The sequence below is a fragment of the Cajanus cajan genome, chromosome 5 (assembly GCF_000230855.2).
Source record: "Cajanus cajan strain Asha chromosome 5, NIPB_CcT2T_4, whole genome shotgun sequence".
NCBI classification, from domain to species: Eukaryota; Viridiplantae; Streptophyta; class Magnoliopsida; order Fabales; family Fabaceae; genus Cajanus; species Cajanus cajan.
The window spans coordinates 17,976,896-17,998,609 of record NC_138521.1 but is presented as its reverse complement, the minus strand read 5'-3'; the positions used below and the strand labels follow the sequence as shown (position 1 = coordinate 17,998,609).

General features: G+C 32.8%; 1 protein-coding gene across 1 annotated transcript; it reads right to left on the bottom strand.

Moving 5' to 3' along the window:
- Positions 1–2,634: 2,634 nt before the first annotated feature.
- Positions 2,635–4,364, bottom strand: LOC109810827 (Bifunctional inhibitor/lipid-transfer protein/seed storage 2S albumin superfamily protein). Its single transcript, XM_020374400.3, has 2 exons — positions 3,914–4,364; positions 2,635–2,857 (listed from the first exon to the last, which is right to left on the bottom strand). The coding sequence occupies exons 1-2, from the start codon at positions 4,263–4,265 to the stop codon at positions 2,841–2,843; spliced, it is 369 nt and encodes a 122-aa protein (XP_020229989.1). The 5' UTR covers positions 4,266–4,364; the 3' UTR covers positions 2,635–2,840.
- Between the last annotated feature and the right edge of the window lie 17,350 nt (positions 4,365–21,714).

Here is a 21,714-nt window from a genome sequence, read left to right as displayed (position 1 = left end):
ACGCATAAACCTCCTTTTTGTATGTTATTTTGTGTATCTCAGTCCGTATCGGGATTCACTTGTGGGGTTAAACATTTAATAGTACATTTTTTAACCACATTGATTAATAAACAAAAACGTATAAATAAAGGAGCAAAAGGAGATTATATTAGTTCACTTTTGAGCCTTAAGAGTCACATCCAAATTCTTTTTACTTGGGAGGAATTCACTGCTAAATAAGAATACAACCAAGTATTATCACTTCTTTAGGCTTATCAACTATTAAGTACTCTACATACTAGAATTCTTCAACCAAGCCTCCCAAGACTTAACAAAGGAGAGGATATGAAAGTTGCAAACACTATAGGATCACTCAAAACCCACTAACACTAAGGTTACAAAGAGTATTAGAATTATTTACCAAGAACGTTTAATCAAGGTGACTTGAGTTGGATATGTATAACATCATGATTTCTTAAAAAATATGAGCATTTTGATTCTCGTAGTCAAATCGCACAAATACTTTCTTTTTGGCTTCGTTAATCTTCATAAAAGGATCTCCTTATAAGGCTCCAAAAAGAAACATTGAAGGAGACAACATTAGGGAGACAAAGTACCTCGTGTAGTTTGCTTTACTCGTCTTTCACAAGTTCATCAAGGATTTGAAAACTTGGATAAGATTTAGGGTATAAGAGGAATTTCCCCCAACAAATTTGGTCATGGATACAAAGGCATGAAGTACATCCACAACGCTTTTGTGTTTGTTGTTGCTTTTGTGAAGAAAAAAAATGGACATGTTATATGTAACTCCCTTGTAAATTTCAAATATTAATTATATTTAATTAATGATGTTAATAAGTTTTTTATATAATTATGAATAGAAAAGATACTAAAATAAACAAGTAAATTTTCTAAATAAGTTATATTATATATGAGTATTATTACAAAAGTTTTAATACAAAGTTTCTAAAAATTACAAAATATATCTTTTATACACATCATAACTTATCAAAATAATTCCTCATCCTAAGTTTTGGATTTTACATCTAACTTTTAACTCTAATTCCTATTTTCCTACTTCAATAAATCTTTTATATATATCTGGATTTCAAATATTTATGGGGTTAGACATCCTAAGTTTTGGATTTTACATCTAACTTTTAACTCTAATTCCTATTTTCCTACTTCAATAAATCTTTTATATCTGGATTTCAAATATTTATGGGGTTAGACAGTTAATTTCTTCCATGTCAAACAAACAAATCATACAACTACATAAATCAAGTCTACCTAGATTTACTATATTCAATAATTAATGTTTTATATCAATTTTCGACGAACTAACGGTTGAATTTAAAGTTTTTAATACATAGATCAAGTATGCAAATTTTTAAAAAAATTTAAAAATTATTTGATACTTTATTTCATTTATTAATTCATTTGATACTACGTTTATTTGAATTAATGAAACAAAGTATTAAATAATTTTTAATTTTCAAAAAAATTTACAAATTTAATATATATATTAAAAACTTTAAATTTAACAATTAATTCATTAAAATTTAATATAAAATATGAGTTATAAAACCAAATAAATTTAAAGAAACGTACTCCTATATATAGTTCTTAGTCTCGAATCTACTCAACTATCACACCAAAAATTAAATAGGTGGCCTATCATTGTAATTGATATTCGACAAGCTGACATGAAAAATGCATACCAATAATAAAAAAAATATATAAATTTAGAAATTGTCATGATGAACCAAGAATCTAATTCTCTATTACAAAACTTTCTAGGACAGTTACCTAATAGATTGTTTATCTTATGTTGCCATTAGATTTTCAAGTTAACTATAGTTAAAAAAAAAAAAAAAAACCAACATAATAAAATATAATCAAAATAGTAATAATAATAAAATAATAAATAATCTTTTGTTTAAAAATTCAATCAACTAAATACTTTCTACCAAAATAATTATGTAAATTTGATTCTTCACAGTATTTGACGCTAGACCCACCATTGTAAATCTGAAAAGATAAAGAAAAAATTAATCGTTCTCTTTACTTAAAAAATATTAACACTTGTTCAATAATAAAATCTTTAAAAATAAAATAATAAATAAATATTGTAGATCAATTTTTTTTTTCTTTTCAGGAGTATTATAAACAATTTTTAAGTTATATTAATTTTATATATTTAGTAAATGAATCTTTAAGACCCCCCTCCACCTCTCCTTTTTAAAAAATAAAAATAAAAAATCTGTAGTTTCTCCTCTGTTATACAATTGTTTTTCTTTTATTTTGTGTGTCATCTTGATCCTGATTGCAACATAAAACTTGTTTGGATATAAGTCTATTGATCCTAATAGCAACATAGAACTTGTTTATATACAAATTTATAAATGTTTTTGAGAATTTTTTTTATCAAAAATAATTCTTTGTTTTTAATAGTCTCAATAGTACTTTTAATTTATATCGAACCAGATTAATATTCCAAACATAAGAATTTCTTATAATGAAAACAATGTCATAAGTTCATTTAAATTTCCCCAAAATTTGCAACTGTAGCTAGTGTAGTCTGTAGGGTCTCACTTAACAGATAATCATAAATTCTTGAAAATTGTAATGAAGAAAGGGGGGAGAAATGGTAAGTTGGAGTAGATAACAGTAATCATTAATATAATCATAACAAACAAGACATCAAACTATGTGATTGTAACAAATAACAATACACAGAAAACATTATGCCACAGTCGAAACAGGTCACTCTTCTGGTAGAAGATGCCATGTGACTGAACTTATTTAGCTCTCTAAACTGGTCAACACTGCATACATCATATTATTCTAATGTTCTGATTTCATGGTAGGGTGTACCCTGTAAAGAGAAAAAGGCAAGGTTAATTAATTAACCACGTTAAGGATTTGCTCAAAAGAAGAATCACAGGACAGAAAATCAATATTGTCATGCTCATGTTATAATATAAGTTTATTTGTATAAATTTTTCTTGTAGGAGAAGAAAACAAGAATAAAAAAAATATATCTTTTTATAAATTAAAATTAATTTATGTATAAATTAAAAATAAAATTTTAGAAAAATTAATACGAGAGAATTTCTACAAATTAGTTTAAACATAAATTAATTTTAGTTTATACATATATAATTTTAACTTAATAGAAAATATTTTTAATTTATTTTTCCTATAAGTGTTTATTAATAAATTTATTCAAGCATATCTCAATGGTAAAGTTGGTAATTAGTAAGACATTAGCAAACTTTTATTTTCTTCTATTTTTCTGGACAAGTTTTTAGAATTTGCACACATGCAAGTTCTGTTCGTGTTAAATATTTAATCATTATTCTACCTATCTCTTACAAGCATAGAATAACCATTTTATGCTTATTTTTGAAAGAAAATAGAGAATTATTTTTTATTTATCAAAATTTCAATGATGGCATTAGAGCTTGAAACTAAAATTTTATGCATGTTATCTAAATTCTAACTACTAAGCTGATTATAATATTTTAAAAAAAGAAAAAGAAAACAGAGAATAACCATTCGAAGTAGTATTCACATATTTAATCATTATTCTGCTGAAATACATTGACATTATCTGGACCGGCATTGTTTTAGTCATTTTTAATCACTGAAACAATTTTTCATAAACAAGGGTTTAAGCAAACGGTTTTCAACAACAACATCAAGGTTTTTGAAGTTTCTGCAGCCACAATGATTGCATCTGCGAAATTTAAAACCTAGCTCTGGAATGTCTAATCCAGGAAAACAAGCTTTTCATTTATGCTGGTCTCTCTAAAAAGCTTCTCATTTTACTAAGTATAAAATTTTCCAGACAGAAAATTTCAACACATGCTAAATTTGAAAATGATGAGAATGAAGTTGAAGTTGAAGTAGGTAGTGGTTAATTACTTACTTCCACATTTCTTTCCAGCAGGTCGGTTCCTGATGTTGCATCTCTTTGGAATGGTGATGGCAGTGGCAGGGTTGATCTTGGCTTGCTTTGCAAGAGGTGACAGAAGAACAGCACAGAGGCACCTTGGAGCAGTCCTGAGCAAAGCACCAACTCTGGCACAACATGCCAAAGGAACCTTTGCCTTCACATTGCTAACAGCACCCAAGCATGGACTTAGGCTTGCTGCTGCAGACCCTATAGGGGTCCTTCCACATTCTCCAGCACCCTCAGCCTCCAAAATCACCTCCTCTGATGCCAACACAAGCACCACCACTGTCACAAATAAGGCTCTAACCTTCATGTCCCTCACCATTCTTTCAAAATGTGCTCACACTGATCAATCACTTACTACTTCTATAACAATTTGGTTTGCTATAGCACACTGAGTTCCATGGACCAGCATCACCTTGTTTATATACAAATCTTAAAGGGAAAAAGGGGTGTGAATTTAGCACTAGTGGGGTGGTTGTGGCCTTACCATATTCCACATGTAATGATAAGGCTATACATGGTTATATCCCATGGTGTGATGCTATTAAAAGGCAGAATGTATGGTTTTGTTACATAAAAAGAGTGCTTCTTTTTCCTTCTTTTTCATGTTCTAGCATGTCCTATTCTGTGACTGAGCTTAGAGTTAGAAGTACTGCTATGGTAGGTGGGATGAAAATCCAGTGTGAACATAGAAAAAGTTGGCTAGACAAAACTTTGATGCACTAGAGGATGTCTCATAATTTGCTCCACTTTGCATGCTTCACATATAAAACAAGTGCACGTGGCTCTTTGGTTTTTTGCTTGTTCAGCGGTATGCATATAGTTGATTTCTGGTACATCATGGTCCAAAGAACTTCAACAAATTTTATTGGTAAAGCTGGGTTTTCAAGAAGGAATAAAATTATATGTTGGAGTGCTACGAGTGACATGATTACATGAGAAGAATACAAGGTGTAGAAAACAATAACGTTGTTTTCCATCGTCTCTAAATAAAGAGTTGTTAAAACACGTGTCACATGGAAATACTATGAAATCGAAACAAAAACGAAGTTTGTTAATATAGGCTTAGGTGATTCATAGGATAATCATTACAATTATTTTTTATCTTAATGCAAGTTGGTCTAATTGGACAGCATTTTGAACCTTATAATTGTTAAGAAAAAATAATATTAAATTGTAAGATTTCTCGACTTAATATATATACGTTTGGCACAATGTCGTGATGTATTTTTGTGCAATATATACTGACAGATCTTAGAATTTAATAAAACTTCACTCAATAGTCTTCCTTTTCAACTTTTCAATAATCTATAATACCGCACATCCTTCCCATTAAGACCCATCTCTCCTTAAAATATATTTTATTTGCTACTTATTTTAAAATGTATATTATAAAATATTATTCTTCAGTTTAGTATTTTAAAAGTTTTAAAAATTAGCTAGCATAATGTCTAGACATTTGTCAACGTGCACTCAGTTTCGAGCTGAGCAATTATGTTGCAGAGGCACTAAATTATTACATACTTAAATAGATTATTTTCTTGTTTCATACATACTTAAATAAACTTAACCATAATTTATAAGTTTATTTTAAAATTAAATAAAAAAACATTAAGTCTTCAAGCATGGAACTCCCAGCAGCTTAGGTATGAAAATTCAAAATCAACTACAAGGTTCCGTTCCAAATACATGTAGGACATATTATTCTCACATCCCTTTTCTCTATATATTCACATATCCTAATTTTATTTTATTTTAATTTTTATGAAAGTATCCTTATGGAAGCATGTTTATATATGTGTATAACTAGGGTTAGTACAGTGCAACACATGTCTACATTAACATATTTTATATGTAAGATATAACATAAATTCTATTGTGTATTTCATTTTGTTAAAAATTTTGTGCAAGATATAACATGTTTATATGTGTATAACTAGGGTTAGTAATGGGTGTTTTTAGCATTTTTGTTAAAAAAAATTGTGTCCCGTAAAGAAAATCTTTACAGGTTTTTATTGTTGTTGGTTTCCAACTTGATGATAATAAAATACCTGTGAGCAAAGTCAAAAGTTGCTATTTTTTATCTCTAAAATAGAAAATGTTATATGTTTAATAAAAAAAATAGAAAAGTGATAAGTAGTTGGTAATCGAAGGCAAATACATTAAATTATGATATGTAATTTTAGTTGGTAATTGAAAGTTTTTATTAGTTAAATGCATGAAGATTAGATAACCTTGAGAATTTCATGAAGACACCTTTTACATGATGAATCAATTTTTATATATTTATTTTATACAAGAATATTTTTAAAAAATTTTCTTTGATTAGAAGGTCAAATTTTTAATAACTTTTTTATCTAATTTGATTTTCATTTATCATAATTATTTGTAAATTAAATTTTAGTATTTTTAAAATAAATTATCAATAAATAAAAATAATATTGAACTAAATATAAATTATTTATCATACATCTACAATATAATTTATATGTTTAAAAAATATTTATAAAAATTTTAAATACAATTTATGATATAGTTTGTTATAAATTTTAGTTATATATAATACATATTTTATCTGTATTACACAGATAACACTACTAGACAAATATTATTTTCCTACGAATTTTCCTGCAAAAAAATATTCGCAGAAAGTTTTTGCGAATTTATCTGCGAAAAATAATTTACAGATATTTCTTACAAATTTTGCTACAATTTTAATGATCATAGAAATTTTTTTCCATGGTAAAAATTTGCAGAAAATATTGTAAGAATTTTATTTTGTTTCTTGAAGATTTTCTTGCAAAAATAAATTCGCAAGTAATGTTTACTAAATAGTAGAAACATTTTGCAGGTAACTTTTCCTGCGAATTTTCCTGCAAACTTTAATCCGCAGGAAAAATAAAAAAAATATATTTAAATTTATAAGTTTAATATTTTAAAAACACTTCAAGTCCCGCATCGATCGAAAATAAAACAATTAAAGAGTATATAAGTTGGGCAACACTTACCTTATAAGTTGATTTGTATGGTTAAGTGTTAGGCTTATAATCTACAATCTTAGAATTTAAAAGATTATGTATTACATGTTGAAGGCATGAAAACAAATGTTTCGGATGAATTCATTGTAAGTATTTGAAAGTTGAAGAATTATTTATAGAATTTATAGTAATTTCTTTAATTTTTTTCTTAAAAAATATTCCTGCAAAATTTCTTGCGAAAAAATTTGCAGGAAACTTTCCTGTAAATTTTTTTCGCAAGAAATTTCGCAGGAAAATTTCCTGCGAATTTTAAAATTTGCAAAAATATATTATCTACGAAGGTATTACTTATAGATAAAATTTCGCAGAAAAATTTGTAGGAACAACGTTTCCTGCAAATTTTTCATAAAAATTCGTAGGAAAAGTCACATGTAATAAGTGAAATTCTAATAGTGTAAAAATACTAGTGATATTTAAACTTAGAAACAAATTTGCCAGCATTAAGGTTGTAAACATTCTTTAATTGGTGGAACAATCTAGTTATTAGAGTTGTGAAAAGCAAATATGCTACATAGAATTTTAGCCATTATTACATGTCCTGCACTAGCAACAACATAAAAGGTAGCAGCATATGAATGTTAAAATGAAAGCAGCCACAAAAAAAGATAGCAACATATATATCAAAATGAAAGCAAGACAAAGATTTGGGGTCTAGTTCCTTTAAAGCGAGAAAATTGTATTTTAGAGAATAAAATGTAATAATATCATTGATTAAAAGATTAGCGATTGATATTAAAATTGGTTTTAGATTTTATTTTGCAAGAATTTAATTTTATTCCAAATTTTAACCGTTGATTTAATAATCAACAATTGTGAGTATATTTTATCTTCTAAAGCACGTCCCTCACTTTAGAAGAGTCAAAACCAAATTTGGCAAGAAATTATGCAATTGTATGGTCTTCTTCAAGTTGTTGTAATGTTTTACACAAATTTACTCATGGTCAAGTATATAAGGATTTAAAAGGCATGGGACTAAGTGATTGGTGCTTACAATATTTTTGACAACTCAAAGGGTATCTTCTTTGTAGATTGTCCTTGCAACAATAGAAATTGGTTTTTCCCCTGCTTGTGAAGATACTTGCTTTGGGATCTGTTGAGCACCGGGGTTTTCATACAGACATATATCTCCACATTGGTAAGATATTATCCACTTTAGATTTAAACCCTCATGATTTTGCTTTTGGTCATCTCCCAAAAGGTCTCTTAACAATGGAGATACTATGTGTATATAAACTCATATCCACCCTTTTATTCAAATGATGTGAAACTTTGATTATATCTTAACAATCTTTTTCTCAAACAAAGGACCATGATTTTACCCCTTTTGCATCAGAAACTACTAGTCCATGAGTATTATCCAATGGTGGCCCATAGAGCTTAATCATGTTTTAAGTACTTGCATTGTCACTCCATCATTAACTCACTATCACAACTCGAAAATTTCTGATCTCGCGACCTATGATTTAGACATCCTTTTGAAAATCTCATCAATTAAGGAATGTCCGGACGCCAGACTAATCCTTAATCAATGGTTTTGAAAATAGGTTCCTAGGAGTCGCCATCAATGTTTTACTCAAAACATTGGAAAAAGAAAAGGTTTTTTTAAAGTCCAATAATGGCCTTAATAACCAGAATTGGGTTTGGGGATCAGTTACGTGTAAAGAAGGTATTAAACACCCCTACAATGCCCTTAATCGGTACCCTATGACAAAGTTAACATTATAAACAATAATAATATAAATATTAAATCCCCTTTTATTGATGGTTATTTACATGCTTGAAATTTAAATTAAACAATTAACTCTAAAATATCTACATGATTACTTTTATTATAACGATACTTATCAAAAATGAGAAATAAAAGAGAGAGAAGAAGATTGATTGAAATACCTCGTAGCAAGCTTTGTTAAATCTTCCAATATGGAAATTCTAGGTGCTTTGTGGCAACCTTTCACACTACACAAATGCCTCACAAATCTCAAGAAATACAATAGGAGGGAGAGAGAGAGAAATTTCGAGCCTTGAGGAGTCTTGGACGAAAGGCTTTGAGAACTGTGCCCAAGCGATCTATTTATAGGCATCAGAAGGATGCCAGAACGGCCCGTTCCAAATTCGAAACGACCCATTCTGGATATGAACATTATGTGTTAAATTCTTATCCTGGAACAGCCTGTTCTGAAACCAGAACGGCCCGTTCTGGGGTTGAGACTAACACAAAAATGCATTGCTAGAACGACCCGTTCCAAACTAGGTTTTTTTAGGCTATTTAGTAGTTTGGAATGGCCCGTTCTGGCTTAGGAATGGCTCGTTCCAGCCTAAGATTTTTAAGCCTTTTGCCTGGTTTGGAACGGCCCGTTCTGGTTTTGGAATTGTCCGTTCCAGACTAGGTTTTTAGGCCTTTTTTGTGGCTTAGAATGGCCCGTTTCGATTTTGGAACAGCCCGTTCTAGGCCACTAAAACCAATTTATTTAGGCTTTAGGCCTTCTGATGTCCTATCCTATTGTTTACATGCTTCGGGAGCTCCTTCCCTTCATAACAGAGGTCCATTTCCTTGTTTGTATGCCCCCGGACAAAATTGGGTGTCTACAGTTGCCCCTCTTTACTTGTCCTTTGGAATAATAATGTGTTGCTTTTCCAAAGGCAAGTAAAGACGTAGACATTTCGTTCGGGTCTTCTCTTTATCTCTTTGGTGTTGGCACTTCTACGTTTGTTTCTCTTGGATAGGTGTATTTTCTCGTATCCTCATCCTTTTAGAGGAGTTGAGTGTTAGTTGCGTACTCTATTAGGTAACAAGGCTGACAAATTGTACACCTGATCTTCAGTCTTCAAGTAGATGTTCTATTGTTTCTCTTGTGATAATGCGTTCTTTTATTCATAGCTTGTTGAAGAGGGAGTATTATTATGCTGGCCTCTCTAGGCCAATTGCTGAAGTTTTGAGTATTGTTGTGTCGGCCTCTCCAGGACGGTTGTTGATGGTAAGTATTGTTGTGTCAGCCTCTTCAGGCCGGTTGCTGATGGTAAGTATTGTTGTGTCAGCCTCTCTAGGCCACTTGCTGATAGTGAGTATTGTTGTGTCGGCCTCTCCAGGACGGTTGTTGATGGTAAGTATTGTTGTGTCAGCCTCTTCAGGCCGGTTGCTGATGGTAAGTATTGTTGTGTCAGCCTCTCTAGGCCACTTGCTGATAGTGAGTATTGTTCTGTCGGCCTCTCCAGGACGGTTGTTGATGGTAAGTATTGTTGTGTCAGCCTCTTCAGGCCGGTTGCTGATGGTAAGTATTGTTGTGTCATCCTCTCCAGGCCACTTGCTGATAGTGAGTATTATTGTGTCGGCCTCTCCAGGCCGGTTGCTAATGGTGAGTATTGTTGTGTCGGCCTCTCCAGGCCAGTTTCTAATGGTGAGTATTGTTGTGTCGGCCTCTCTAGGCCGCCTGCTGATATTGTGAGTATTGTTGTGCGAGCCTCTCAAGGTCGCTTGTTGATGGTGTGAGTATTGTTGTGCCGGCCTCTCCAGGCCGCCTGTTGATGGTGTGAGTATTGTTGTGCCAGCCTCTCCAGGCCGCCTGCTGATGGTGAGTATTGTTATGCCAGCCTCTCCAGATCGCCAGTTGATGGTGAGTATTGTTATGCCGGTCTCTCCAGACTGGCTGTTGATGGTGAGTATTTGCTTGCCCCTTTTCTTTGGCGAGGACGTCTGATGAAGACGAGGATTGCTCGTAGGTGGTGCCCTTGTGCTGGTGGGCAAAGGAGTTGATGGGTGACAGGGATTCTAGTGCTGCCCTTGCCATGTGAGTATTGTGATGCCTCTCCAGGCATCTGCTTGTGATAGATTTTTTTCTGAATTTCATTTTTGTTTAGCTTCGGCTCTTTCATGTTTGAAGCTTGCGTTTTTCTACTATTTTTTAAAATGCTTCGACTTTTTCAACATTTACGAAGCTTGCCTTTTTGTGTTTTATCTTGTGTTGTCATCATTGGTGGAGGGATCCCATCCCATGATGATGTTATTTGCTGAATCTTTATTAATGAATATTATTTCGGAAGCCACTCCTGGCTTTGGTGAGGAAACCATTCCTAGTCTGGCATTCTCTTAGATCATCTTTCATTTGGTGAAGAAGTAAGGCGTGGTGACCTCTTCATGCTTATAGACTTGCTTGTTTGGTCGATTCCATTCTATTCCACTATTGATATGTCTTTGCTTAGTGGGCACATAGAATTACTTGGGGTTGCCGTTTGACACCACTTTGGCTCATGCTCGGCTATTTTGCTTTTACGAGTACTTTGTCCTGATGACTTCTTCTGACCCATAGCAAGTAGAATGCATGGATGCATGGATGCAATGAAAATGCAAGACAAGAATGATTCTTTTATTTATTCCATTTTTTTTGTAACGCCCTTCCATATGCCCCTACCTCATATGCATGCGATGTAGTTTATGCTCATGTGTTTAGTCCTAAACATGCAATTCAATTTTTTTTTTGTCGAGAAATTAACCTGTACGTGTTAAGGTTAATGTTGACGATTCCTTTTTATCCATGTCATTTGTGATCATTGCCGGGGTATGTTCTTTTGAACCCAAGATCTTAGTGGCTCCTTAATTATCTGGTCAAACGTCTCTAGACTCTGTTCAGGTACATCTCTGTCTTCCCTCTGTGAGTATTTACTGTGCATTTTCTGTGTAACTTTTCGGTACCGTTTTAATGCCATAAGGGTTAAGAGAAAAAGAAGAAGGGATGTTTGTATTTAATTATTTTTTCAAAAGGGTTGTTAGAAGGGGTTTTCTCAAAAGGAGTTTTTAGAAGAATGGCTAGCCAAGGTAGGCTTTGGTGTTTAGGGTTATCAAACAAAACGGATTTGCTACAAGGAAGCTATCATTGTGTTTTAGCCTTTTTGGAAAGTGGAGTGATGACTTGGGGTCGTGCTCTGATTGAATGATTCCCCTGAGCTTCCTTTCGATTTTCAACTCAGGTTGCTGCTTTAACATCTTAACTTTTGCCTAGGTCACTTGAGATGTGTTTCCTAGCAGACATTTTTCTTTTGATCCTTACTTTTGCCTAGGTTACCTTTTTTGATTGTGGGCCCTATAGCGGATCTCGCCCTAATTTTGCACAGCCCCCTTAGTGGGTTTCTGCCGGGCTTTCATTTTTGTAGTGTTTGTGTGGGACACCTTATTTTTATTAAACCCTAGTCATGTTTGAATTCCTGATTGTTCCTTTCTTATCCTTTTCATGCTATTATTGAGTAACATCTTTATCGCAAATACATTTTGTTTGTTAAGGGTTGATGGATGAGGCCTAGAGTGAATATTTAAAGGGAGAAGAGAAATGAAAGAGTGTTATGGCATTTAAAACAAATACTTTCAATTTACACGTGCCCCTTTAGCAAAGCTCGGAGGCCCGAGCGTGCCCCGAGTTCGTGATTCATACACAGAGAGATAGACGAAGGTTGCCCCCTAGAGAGTCATGGATGATTTGATAATATCAAAAAAAAAAAACCGTTCCACTTGCTTGGACGTCGGTGTTTTGAACTTGGAGTGAAACCTTTATGAATTCGTGCTTCCGAAGGGAATACTCGAGCCACCTTTCGGTTTCAACTCAGATAGACATTTCTTATTTTTATATATCCCTAACTTTTGCATAGGACGTATCCTATCGGGATTTTGATTCTTTTTTCTTTACCCTAATTTTTGCCTAGGATGCCCTTTATGGGTTTTCATCCTAGCGGGTCCTCATCATGCAATGCCTTTAATCTTCAATTGGGTTTTGTCTTGTAATTCCCTAGAAGCAAGGATTCTTTCATTCTTGATCATTCCTCCTATCCCGGCAATTGTGTTTCTGCATGGGAAAGTCTCGGTGTTTGAATCGTTGATTTGGGCGTGTGATGCCTCCAATTACTGATAAGTGTTCCCTGATTTGATGTGTCTGGTTTGCATTTGATTACAGTAATTTCCATTATCCAGTTACCACGCACAGATTAGGTTTCCCTTTTTATTCTTATTTATTATTTACAAAGAAGGCGTGCTATTTATATGAAACGTAAAGTAGGATGCAAAGGCACTTGAGAAATTCAATGAATATCATTCCCATTTATTTTTGTTTAAAGAACATTCTTTGCATACTATTATATGTGCCTTCCGTCTCTAATGGATGCATGCTAATGTACTATCCTAGGAGATGCATGATATTTATTTTCTACCTAAATTTTATCATGTTTTTTTTTTTATTTTACTATAGGTTATGATGCATGATTTTTGCTATATATTTTTTTTGTTTTTCTTCTTTTTGAAACAAACTATCCTATATAATGCTTTAGAGCTAGGATATACAGAAGAGTGTTAGTTTTTTTTATTTGATATCTGTTTATTTGTCTATAATTCCTCTCTATTTGAAATGAACAAAAAGAGAACACAACAAATGCAACACACATATACTCAAACAAATGTACACCCGCAGATAGTCACGTTCAAATCCTTGGTCTGTGATCCCTGTAAGAAAAGTGCATTGTATAGGACAGTTATAATCTCACTGGTTTTAAGGCCCCCAAGGTGCCCCTATTATAGGGACCCAGTATCTTTGTCGCCATCACCTGGAAAACTCTAAGGTCTGTCGCAGTATTTTAGGCTAGAGTAACCGGTTATCACCTTGAGTGTGATTTCTAACAAGGCTCGCAGGCTCCAAGGCCAAACTTGGGCCGGTCGTACGTCAACCACTCCCTATGTTTAATACCCTCATGCCCCCGGGTGTAGGGGGAACTGTTGTGTGCAAAAGTTTGTGTACAATTTGTATTCAAGCATGTGCAGAATTTAAACAAGCAAACAGATATCAAAGCCAAACAAATAAAGCAAACAAAGTAAAGGGGAAATTTAAATTAAACAATTGACTCTAAAATAACGATACTTATCAAAAATGAGAAATAAAAGAGAGAGAAGAAGATTGATTGAAATACCTCATAGCAAGCTTTGTTAAATCTTCCAATATGGAAATTCTAGGTGCTTTGTGGCAACCTTTCACACTATACAAATGCCTCACAAATCTCAAGAAATACAATAGGAGGGAGAGAGAGAGAAATTTCGAGCTCTAAGGAGTCTTGGACAAAATTTTTGAGGCCCTGAGAACTGTGCCCAAGCAGTCTATTTATAGGCATCAGAAGGGTGCCAGAACGGCCTGTTCCAAATTCGGAACGGCCCGTTATGGATCTGAACGTTATGTGTTAAATTCTTACCTTGGAACGGCCTGTTCTGAAACTAGAACGGTCCGTTCTGGAGTTGAGATTAACACAAAAATGCATTGCTAGAACATCCTGTTCCAAACTAGGTTTTTTTTGGCTATTTAGCAGTTTGGAACGGCCCGTTCTGGTTTAGGAACGACCCGTTCCAGCCTAAGGTTTTTAGGCCTTTTGCCTGGTTTGGAACGACCCGTTCTGGTTTTGGAACGGATCGTTCCAGACTAGGTTTTTAGGCTTTTTTTTGTGGCTTGGAACGGCCCATTCTGATTTTGGAACAGCCCGTTCCAGGCCACTAAAACCAATTTATTTGGGCTTTATGCCTTCTGATGTCCTATCCTGTTGTTTGCATGCTTCGAGAGCTCCTTCCCTTCATAACAGAGGTCCATTTCCTTGTTTGTATGCCCCCGGACGAAATTGGGTGTCTTCACTGACAATAGTGGGACCCACCTCCTAATCCTTCATGTTACCATGAGGAATCTCTTCAATATATGAACCCACAGTTGGGAAGACTTTTGACATAAGAGATTATATACTAGGATCCACCGATTACCTGGTCGACCATTGGCTCTAATATCATTTGTTGTGCATTTGAGAGATTCACACACACATGTCCCCATATTTGTAATATATTTTTCATTTTAGGCATAAACCCTCATGATTTTTCTTTTAGTCACCTTCCTAAAGATCTCTTACCAATGGGGACTACATGTGTTTTATAAACTCATGTTCATTCTCTCATTCGAACAACATCAGACTTCAATTGTATCCCAACAATCATTCCCTCAAACAAAGGATCATGGTTTAACCCCTTTTGTAGCATAAGTTAATCCATGAGTATATTCAACAGTGGCCCATAGAGCTTAATAACACTCTAAGTACTTGCATCGTCGCTCTATCGTTAACTCAGGATAGTAGGATGTGACACCCTCTACCCCAACATAAATACAATAGATATAAACCATCTATATATAAATTCTTTCTTAGTCTAATATAAAATAATTATCTCAAGTATCATTGGGTAAAAGATGCACATTCATAATTTAAATACTGTAAGTATCAAATTGTCAAGAAATAATAAAATAAAGATTATAGATTAATCCCAGTAAAGGTGGCAGAGCCTCCTAGTTAGGAATTAACTTATAATCTTTTAGTAAAATTATAATATGACAAAAATACACACTTTCAACATAAATAACATAAAAATTACAAAAGAAAAATAATAATAATTTAACAATAAGTCTAGCTAATCCCGATGTCACATCCTATCAGAGCGAAACCCAAACAGAAGCCTAAGCTTCACCACCAACATCCTCAGCCTCATGCTAATTATCTGCATCATAATTTAAATATACACAAAAATGACAAGGGAGTGAGAAACTTCTCACTCAGTTGCAGATATAGAAATAAAAGTTAAATAGCACACACACACGCAATATAATTCACATATATAATCAATCTCACATATATGCTTATGTATAATGATTTTCTTGACTTGACTCACTAATGTATGCATGTGGCGCCATACGGAAGTTGCAGAATTCATCACTGGTGACCCGAAGGCACACCTATACAATTGTCGGTGACCCTAAGGTACACCTATCATTGGTGTTCATACACCTCGTTAGCATATCGTGGGTGACCCAAAGGTACACCTTGTTAGTCGTGGGTATGCGGCCTCAGCGGCACACCTGGAGTAATATGTGCATATGATGCATGTCATACATTCACAGACTCAACCTTTAGCATGTTACACATATCATATTCATATTTCATAATTAAGAATTATTTCAATAATCCAATTTAATAGTCCAACAGTCCAAACAGTCCAACAGTCCAAACAGTCCAACAGTCCAACAGTCCAACAATCCAACAGTCCAACAATCCAACAGTCCAGAGGTTGCTTAGGTATCATATTTTTCAATAATAATATATTAAGATCTTTTAAGTAAAGTAGGAAGCTTAAAAGGTAATATAAGATAATAAGGAGGCTCAGCCTTCCATTTAAATAATAGATTACAAATTTATAAATACTTAGGAGGCTTAGCCTTCCATTCAAATAACAGATTCTAATATGTAAATAAATAAGATATAAAACAAAACACATCAATAATACATATTCAAAGAAATAAACAACAGGCAAGGGATCGGGAGCCAATCCAACAAACAAACTATTTAACAATTATTCCCACACCCCCAAGTGAGGTTTCCCACTCCCCCCTTACCTGGGTTTACAGAAATTTGGGCAGAATCTCCTCCTCTCTATCTTTCCTTAAAAGGAATCGGAATTAGGGCAGAATCTCTTCATCTTTCTCCTTAAACAAGACACTAGAGCAGAACCTCCTTTTCTTTCTCCTTCTCTCTCTCTTACTTTCTCTCTCTATTTCTCCAGAATTTCCTTCTCTCTAGAATTCTAAATTTTCAAAACCTTAAGTCCCTATTTATAGAATTTTTGAAGTTACTATGCACTATGCACTATTCATTAAAATAATATTATAAATTACTATGCACTATGCACTATTCATTAAAATAATATTATAAATTACTATGCACTATTCATTATTATATTCAAATTTATTATAAAATTTGAACCCGCGTCCCTCGTGCCGCCCTTCACTGTGCAATTGCATAGTGAAATACTATTCATACATACGTATACGTAAATAGTAAAATACATATATATAAATAGTAAAATACGTATACATAAATAGTAAAAATACGTATACGTAAATAGTAAAATACATAAATAAAATACTTATTCACATAATAAATACATAAAAAAATATTTCTTTTCATTGAATAAAATTTGGGATGTTACATAGGACACGTCTCTTAATCTTCTATGTCACTAGAAAGACTTTCCTACATATATGGACTCATCATTAGAATGAATTTCGACAGAAGGGATTTACTGCCTAGAACCACCTACCAACTCCATCACACTCACCAAGCCGATCACTTAGTCAAATTAGAAGCTCTGATATCACTTGGTGTGTATTAGGGGTTTTTTAAACACATATGTCTCCACATTGGTAAGATATTGTCTATTTTATGCCTAATTCCTGATGGTTTTGATTTTGGTCATCTCTCAAAAGGTTGTTACCAATGGAGACTATATGTGTGTTTATAAACCCATGTCTATCCTCTTGTTTGAACTATATGGAACTTTGATTGTATTCTAATAAAATCCTACAATTAAAAATGTGAGAATGAAGATATGATGGCAGGGGAATATGTCATATTCACACATATAAATTGTTTTATGTATTTGGTGTTTAATGAAACATTCTAATGAATATTTGATATATGGAAAATAATATTGGAGACTCAAATGGTAGATATTCTTCAACACATTCAAAAACCAACTTTGAATCAAATTGTTCCATTTCCACTTACCAAAATCAAGAGAACCACTAGTGGAAAATAACGTCTTTATGATGGGGATTCTATGTCTGATGTAATCCACATGACAAAGAATGTGAGGCGGTGGCAAAGTTATAATATTTGTCAACCTTTCAATGTCGGTTATAGAAATGACCAATATAGAAAGAATTTTTATGTTGGGTGACACCTCACCTGACATAGAATGTGCTAAGATGAGTCAATATTTGACTTTTACTAGCACATTCTATGTCAAGTAATATGTCGAGTGTTGTCTTACTCAACATAGAATGTATCTTTCTATGTTGTATGACAAAACACTCGACATAAAATGTACTTTTATTAGAGCCAAAGCACAAAACAGAGCATGTGCTACCATTGTTTCATTATCCTTGTCCCAAGTGAAAAGAAGTGTGATGATCTCTCTAATGATGTTTTCACCCCCCCCCCCCCTCCCCACCTACTCAAAATACTCCAATGAAGTCTAGCGAACTCTGGCGAGGTGTAACAATGGGGTCTTCTTCTTCAATTCTCCTTTAGGCTTCCAGGTGCTAATCTTCAATTCTCCTTCATTTAGGCTCATTGTACTATGTTCTAGTTGGTTGGTTTGCTTTATTGAGTTTCACTTTGTGTTTTGTGGGTTGGTATGGTTAAAATTGTTATGTTTATGGGTTCTTGTTGTATGGGCGTAAACTTTTCAAAAAAATGTGTCAATGAATTCATGGTTGATTTTTGGGGGCTTTTAGGTAGAGTTTTGGGTGGTTAGTTGAAGTTGGTTTTATGTGCTTATTTGTAGCTAGTTTAGGGCTGCTAGATTGAAGGGGCTACTGGTTTTGTGGCTTTTAGCTAGAATTTAGTGGTTATTTGGGGTTGATTTTGAGTGGTTATGGGATTTGTTTTGGGGACTTTTATGAAAGTGATTTGGGGTAGGTATGAGGGACATTATCATTGTGAATTCCAAAAAAAAAAATAGTATATCAATGTGGAGAAAAGATAAATACTAGAAGGGGGTTGAATAGTGTGTATTAAAAACCCGCATGTTTTTCATAGTGAAGTAGTAATGCTAGTCAAAGGAAGCACGAAGAGCAGTCAGATGAAACATTGGATACTTTTATTTTGATTCATCTAAACTATTGAGACTACATCTAGTTCTTAATCAAACCAAATTGAGTTCCATTATCTTTAAACGAAGATATAAGTATTCTTTCAATAAGTCACTTCTAACTCAACCCTAAGTATTCTTTAACTTGCCTTTTCAAACAGTTACCCAAGTATTCTTTTAACAACAAATCTCTTTAGGCTTACCAACCAAATATTTTTTTACAGTCAAGCTTCTCCAAACTCAAAACAAGTATTCTTTTTGAAACAAGCCTCTCTAGGCTCAAAATAAGTATTCTTTTTCAAATAAGTCTCTCCAAGCACAACCTTATAACAATGGTTATTAAGGTCACACAAATGTAGTGTTCATTTCACTTAGACGTTATACAACCAGTATAGAGAAGTAAACTTTTTACAATAAAGAATAAATTTACAAAGAGTGTTTCTTTCTATACAAGTCTTTTTTGTATATTATGTGTCTTTTCTTTCTTAAGCTTTGAGTCTTCTTATATAGTAGCTTGAATAAGATGATTGTTGCAACACTTTAAGTCCAACTAACAAGTTTTTTTTGTCTATCTTCATCATTTTTCCTTATGATGACAGATAACCATTCAACTCGTTTAATGTGAGCATTAAATGCATTTCACCAAATGATATCTCTTATGTGATCAAGGAGGCTATTTATCAACTTTTCATACCAAATGGAACTTGCAAAAGTAATGTCAGTGGAGTGCAGCAACAATGACTTTATTTGCTTTTCTCCGTGATTTTAGGGATCTTTATCTTTGGTCTTGACGAAAAGTATGATCTTGTTCTCTTTAACATATTTGTGGGTTCCAATATAATCTTCTAATTTGATCTATTAAGAAATGAAGCATTCAAGAGGCTTTGTTGTTAGCTATGTAGCATGGATTCGGGCACAATACGAAAACACGACACGGATACGGATATAAGGATATGACAAAACCAAAAAACGTAAGATACATGGGCACGACATATATATAATATATAATATAAATAACATGACAAAAATATTATATATTAATACAACAATAACCTACTAGGTCTAAAAAAAATTATTAAGAGACATCATATTCCTAATTTTCTTTCTAAATCTCAAATCCTCCCTTCATTGTTTTTATTTTTATTAAAACTTTTTTCTTTTCTATTATGTAAAAGTTAAGTAAAGAGAAATAAAACAATTTTCTTCATTATTTCTATTTTTATCAATTTTTTCTTTTTTTAAAAAAATCTCAAATCTTACTCTCTTTGTTTCTATTTTTATCAAGATTTTTTTTTTATTTTTTTAAAAAAAATCTCAAATTCTCCCTTTTTTGTTTATGCTTTTATTGAGATTTATTATTCTTCTTTTTTTAAAAAAAAAATTTAAATCATCCCTTTTTTGTTTATGTTTTTATTGAGATTTTTTCTTTTTTAAATAACAAAAAAGCTTAAATCGACGTATCGAATAGTACATCGAGATGGAGACGTGTTAATTTACAAGTGTCCGCAATGGAGACACGTTAGTTTTGTAGGTGTCCGCAATGGAGACACATCAATTTTGTAGGTGTATGTGATAGAGACGTGTCTAATTTGTGTAGACATGGTCTGTCGAAGTGTTCGAGGTGCATCCATAGTGTGTCCGCTCCTAAAAAGTGTCAAACTCGGGGACACAACAGTCCTAGGCTATGTCCGTACAACATAGGTTGTTAGTCCCAATAAATAATAAGCATTTAATGTATGAGACAAATTGTATGTTTTGTCTAATTTACATTGTCTTATTGACGATTTGCATCTTATACTTCTAAGTATTTTTAAAGATATTTTCGAAGATGTTTTTGAAGATATGTTCTCTTATAAAAACACTTTTTTTTCTTAGTATTAAAATTCTAAACTAAATGGATTCAAGATCGTCTTTTGACTTAACAATCAATAAAGAATCATAGTTTACTTGAGGGGAATTTATGATTTCTTGATATGTGGAGTAGAAAGGGATGTCAAGGACCTCAAAAAAAAAATCAAGTCAAGTAGCTTAAAGTAAGTTGCAAAGGAACCTCGGGAATAATCTAGCATACTCATTATTCCAAAAGGCCTTCCATGTCCACTTGTAAAAATAAAAAATAAAAATTTCAATGTCTGATCGACAAATGAAGCAAAATAAATGGATGTAAAATGGAATTTTTATTCCACTTCCATGGACAAACTAATCATTGATTTTTTTTAAATTCAATATTAGTAACCTAATCGCACACAATACACCTTTTGTACCTTTTCATCTCTTATTGATGAATGTGACAATATGGTTAGTGTTGAAAGATACAAGTCCATTCAAATTCAAATAATCAAATAGTGTAAACACATATAAAGCTCTTTGATTTAAACAATCTTTTACCCTTTAGCCAAATCTTGTTCTTTGTGCATAGTAATTGGGATACCCTCTATCTCACATGCTAATATATTTAAATAAAAGAAAAGAGATAATAAATGAGTTCAAAATAAATTTTATTGAAAAGAAAATTGTTCACAAGGTCTTTTGAAAAAGGAAAAGTTGAAAATGATGGAATAGACACGAGATGGTGGCGTCACTCCTAGGTAGAAGATAAGTCAAAGAAGGTTTCTCACTACAAGGAAAAGATCCTTGATAAAAGAAGCAAATGGAGTTGCACTCAAAGAAAAACTCCTAGACTCTTGAAAAATGAGAGAAAACTCAATCTAAATTCTCATGTATTATCAAAAGTGAGGAATTATACACAAGGAGATTATATATACAATTTGATAGTTTGTGGTGCATGTTAAGCTAACAAAAATATTAGTGTAAACAAGATTAGGTTAACTTGTACTAAAGTTAACTAACTCTAGTTCTTGAAATTCAAATTTAAAATTTCCCTTCAAAAAAAGATGTCAACATCCTAAATCTAGAAGAGTTTGCCACATGGCAAGGTACAAAAGGTGTGACGGGAGTATTAGTAAAAATTGGGGTGTAGAAGAAAACGTGTAAAAATTGTGATTAGTGCATAGAACATGTGACTTGTTGATGAT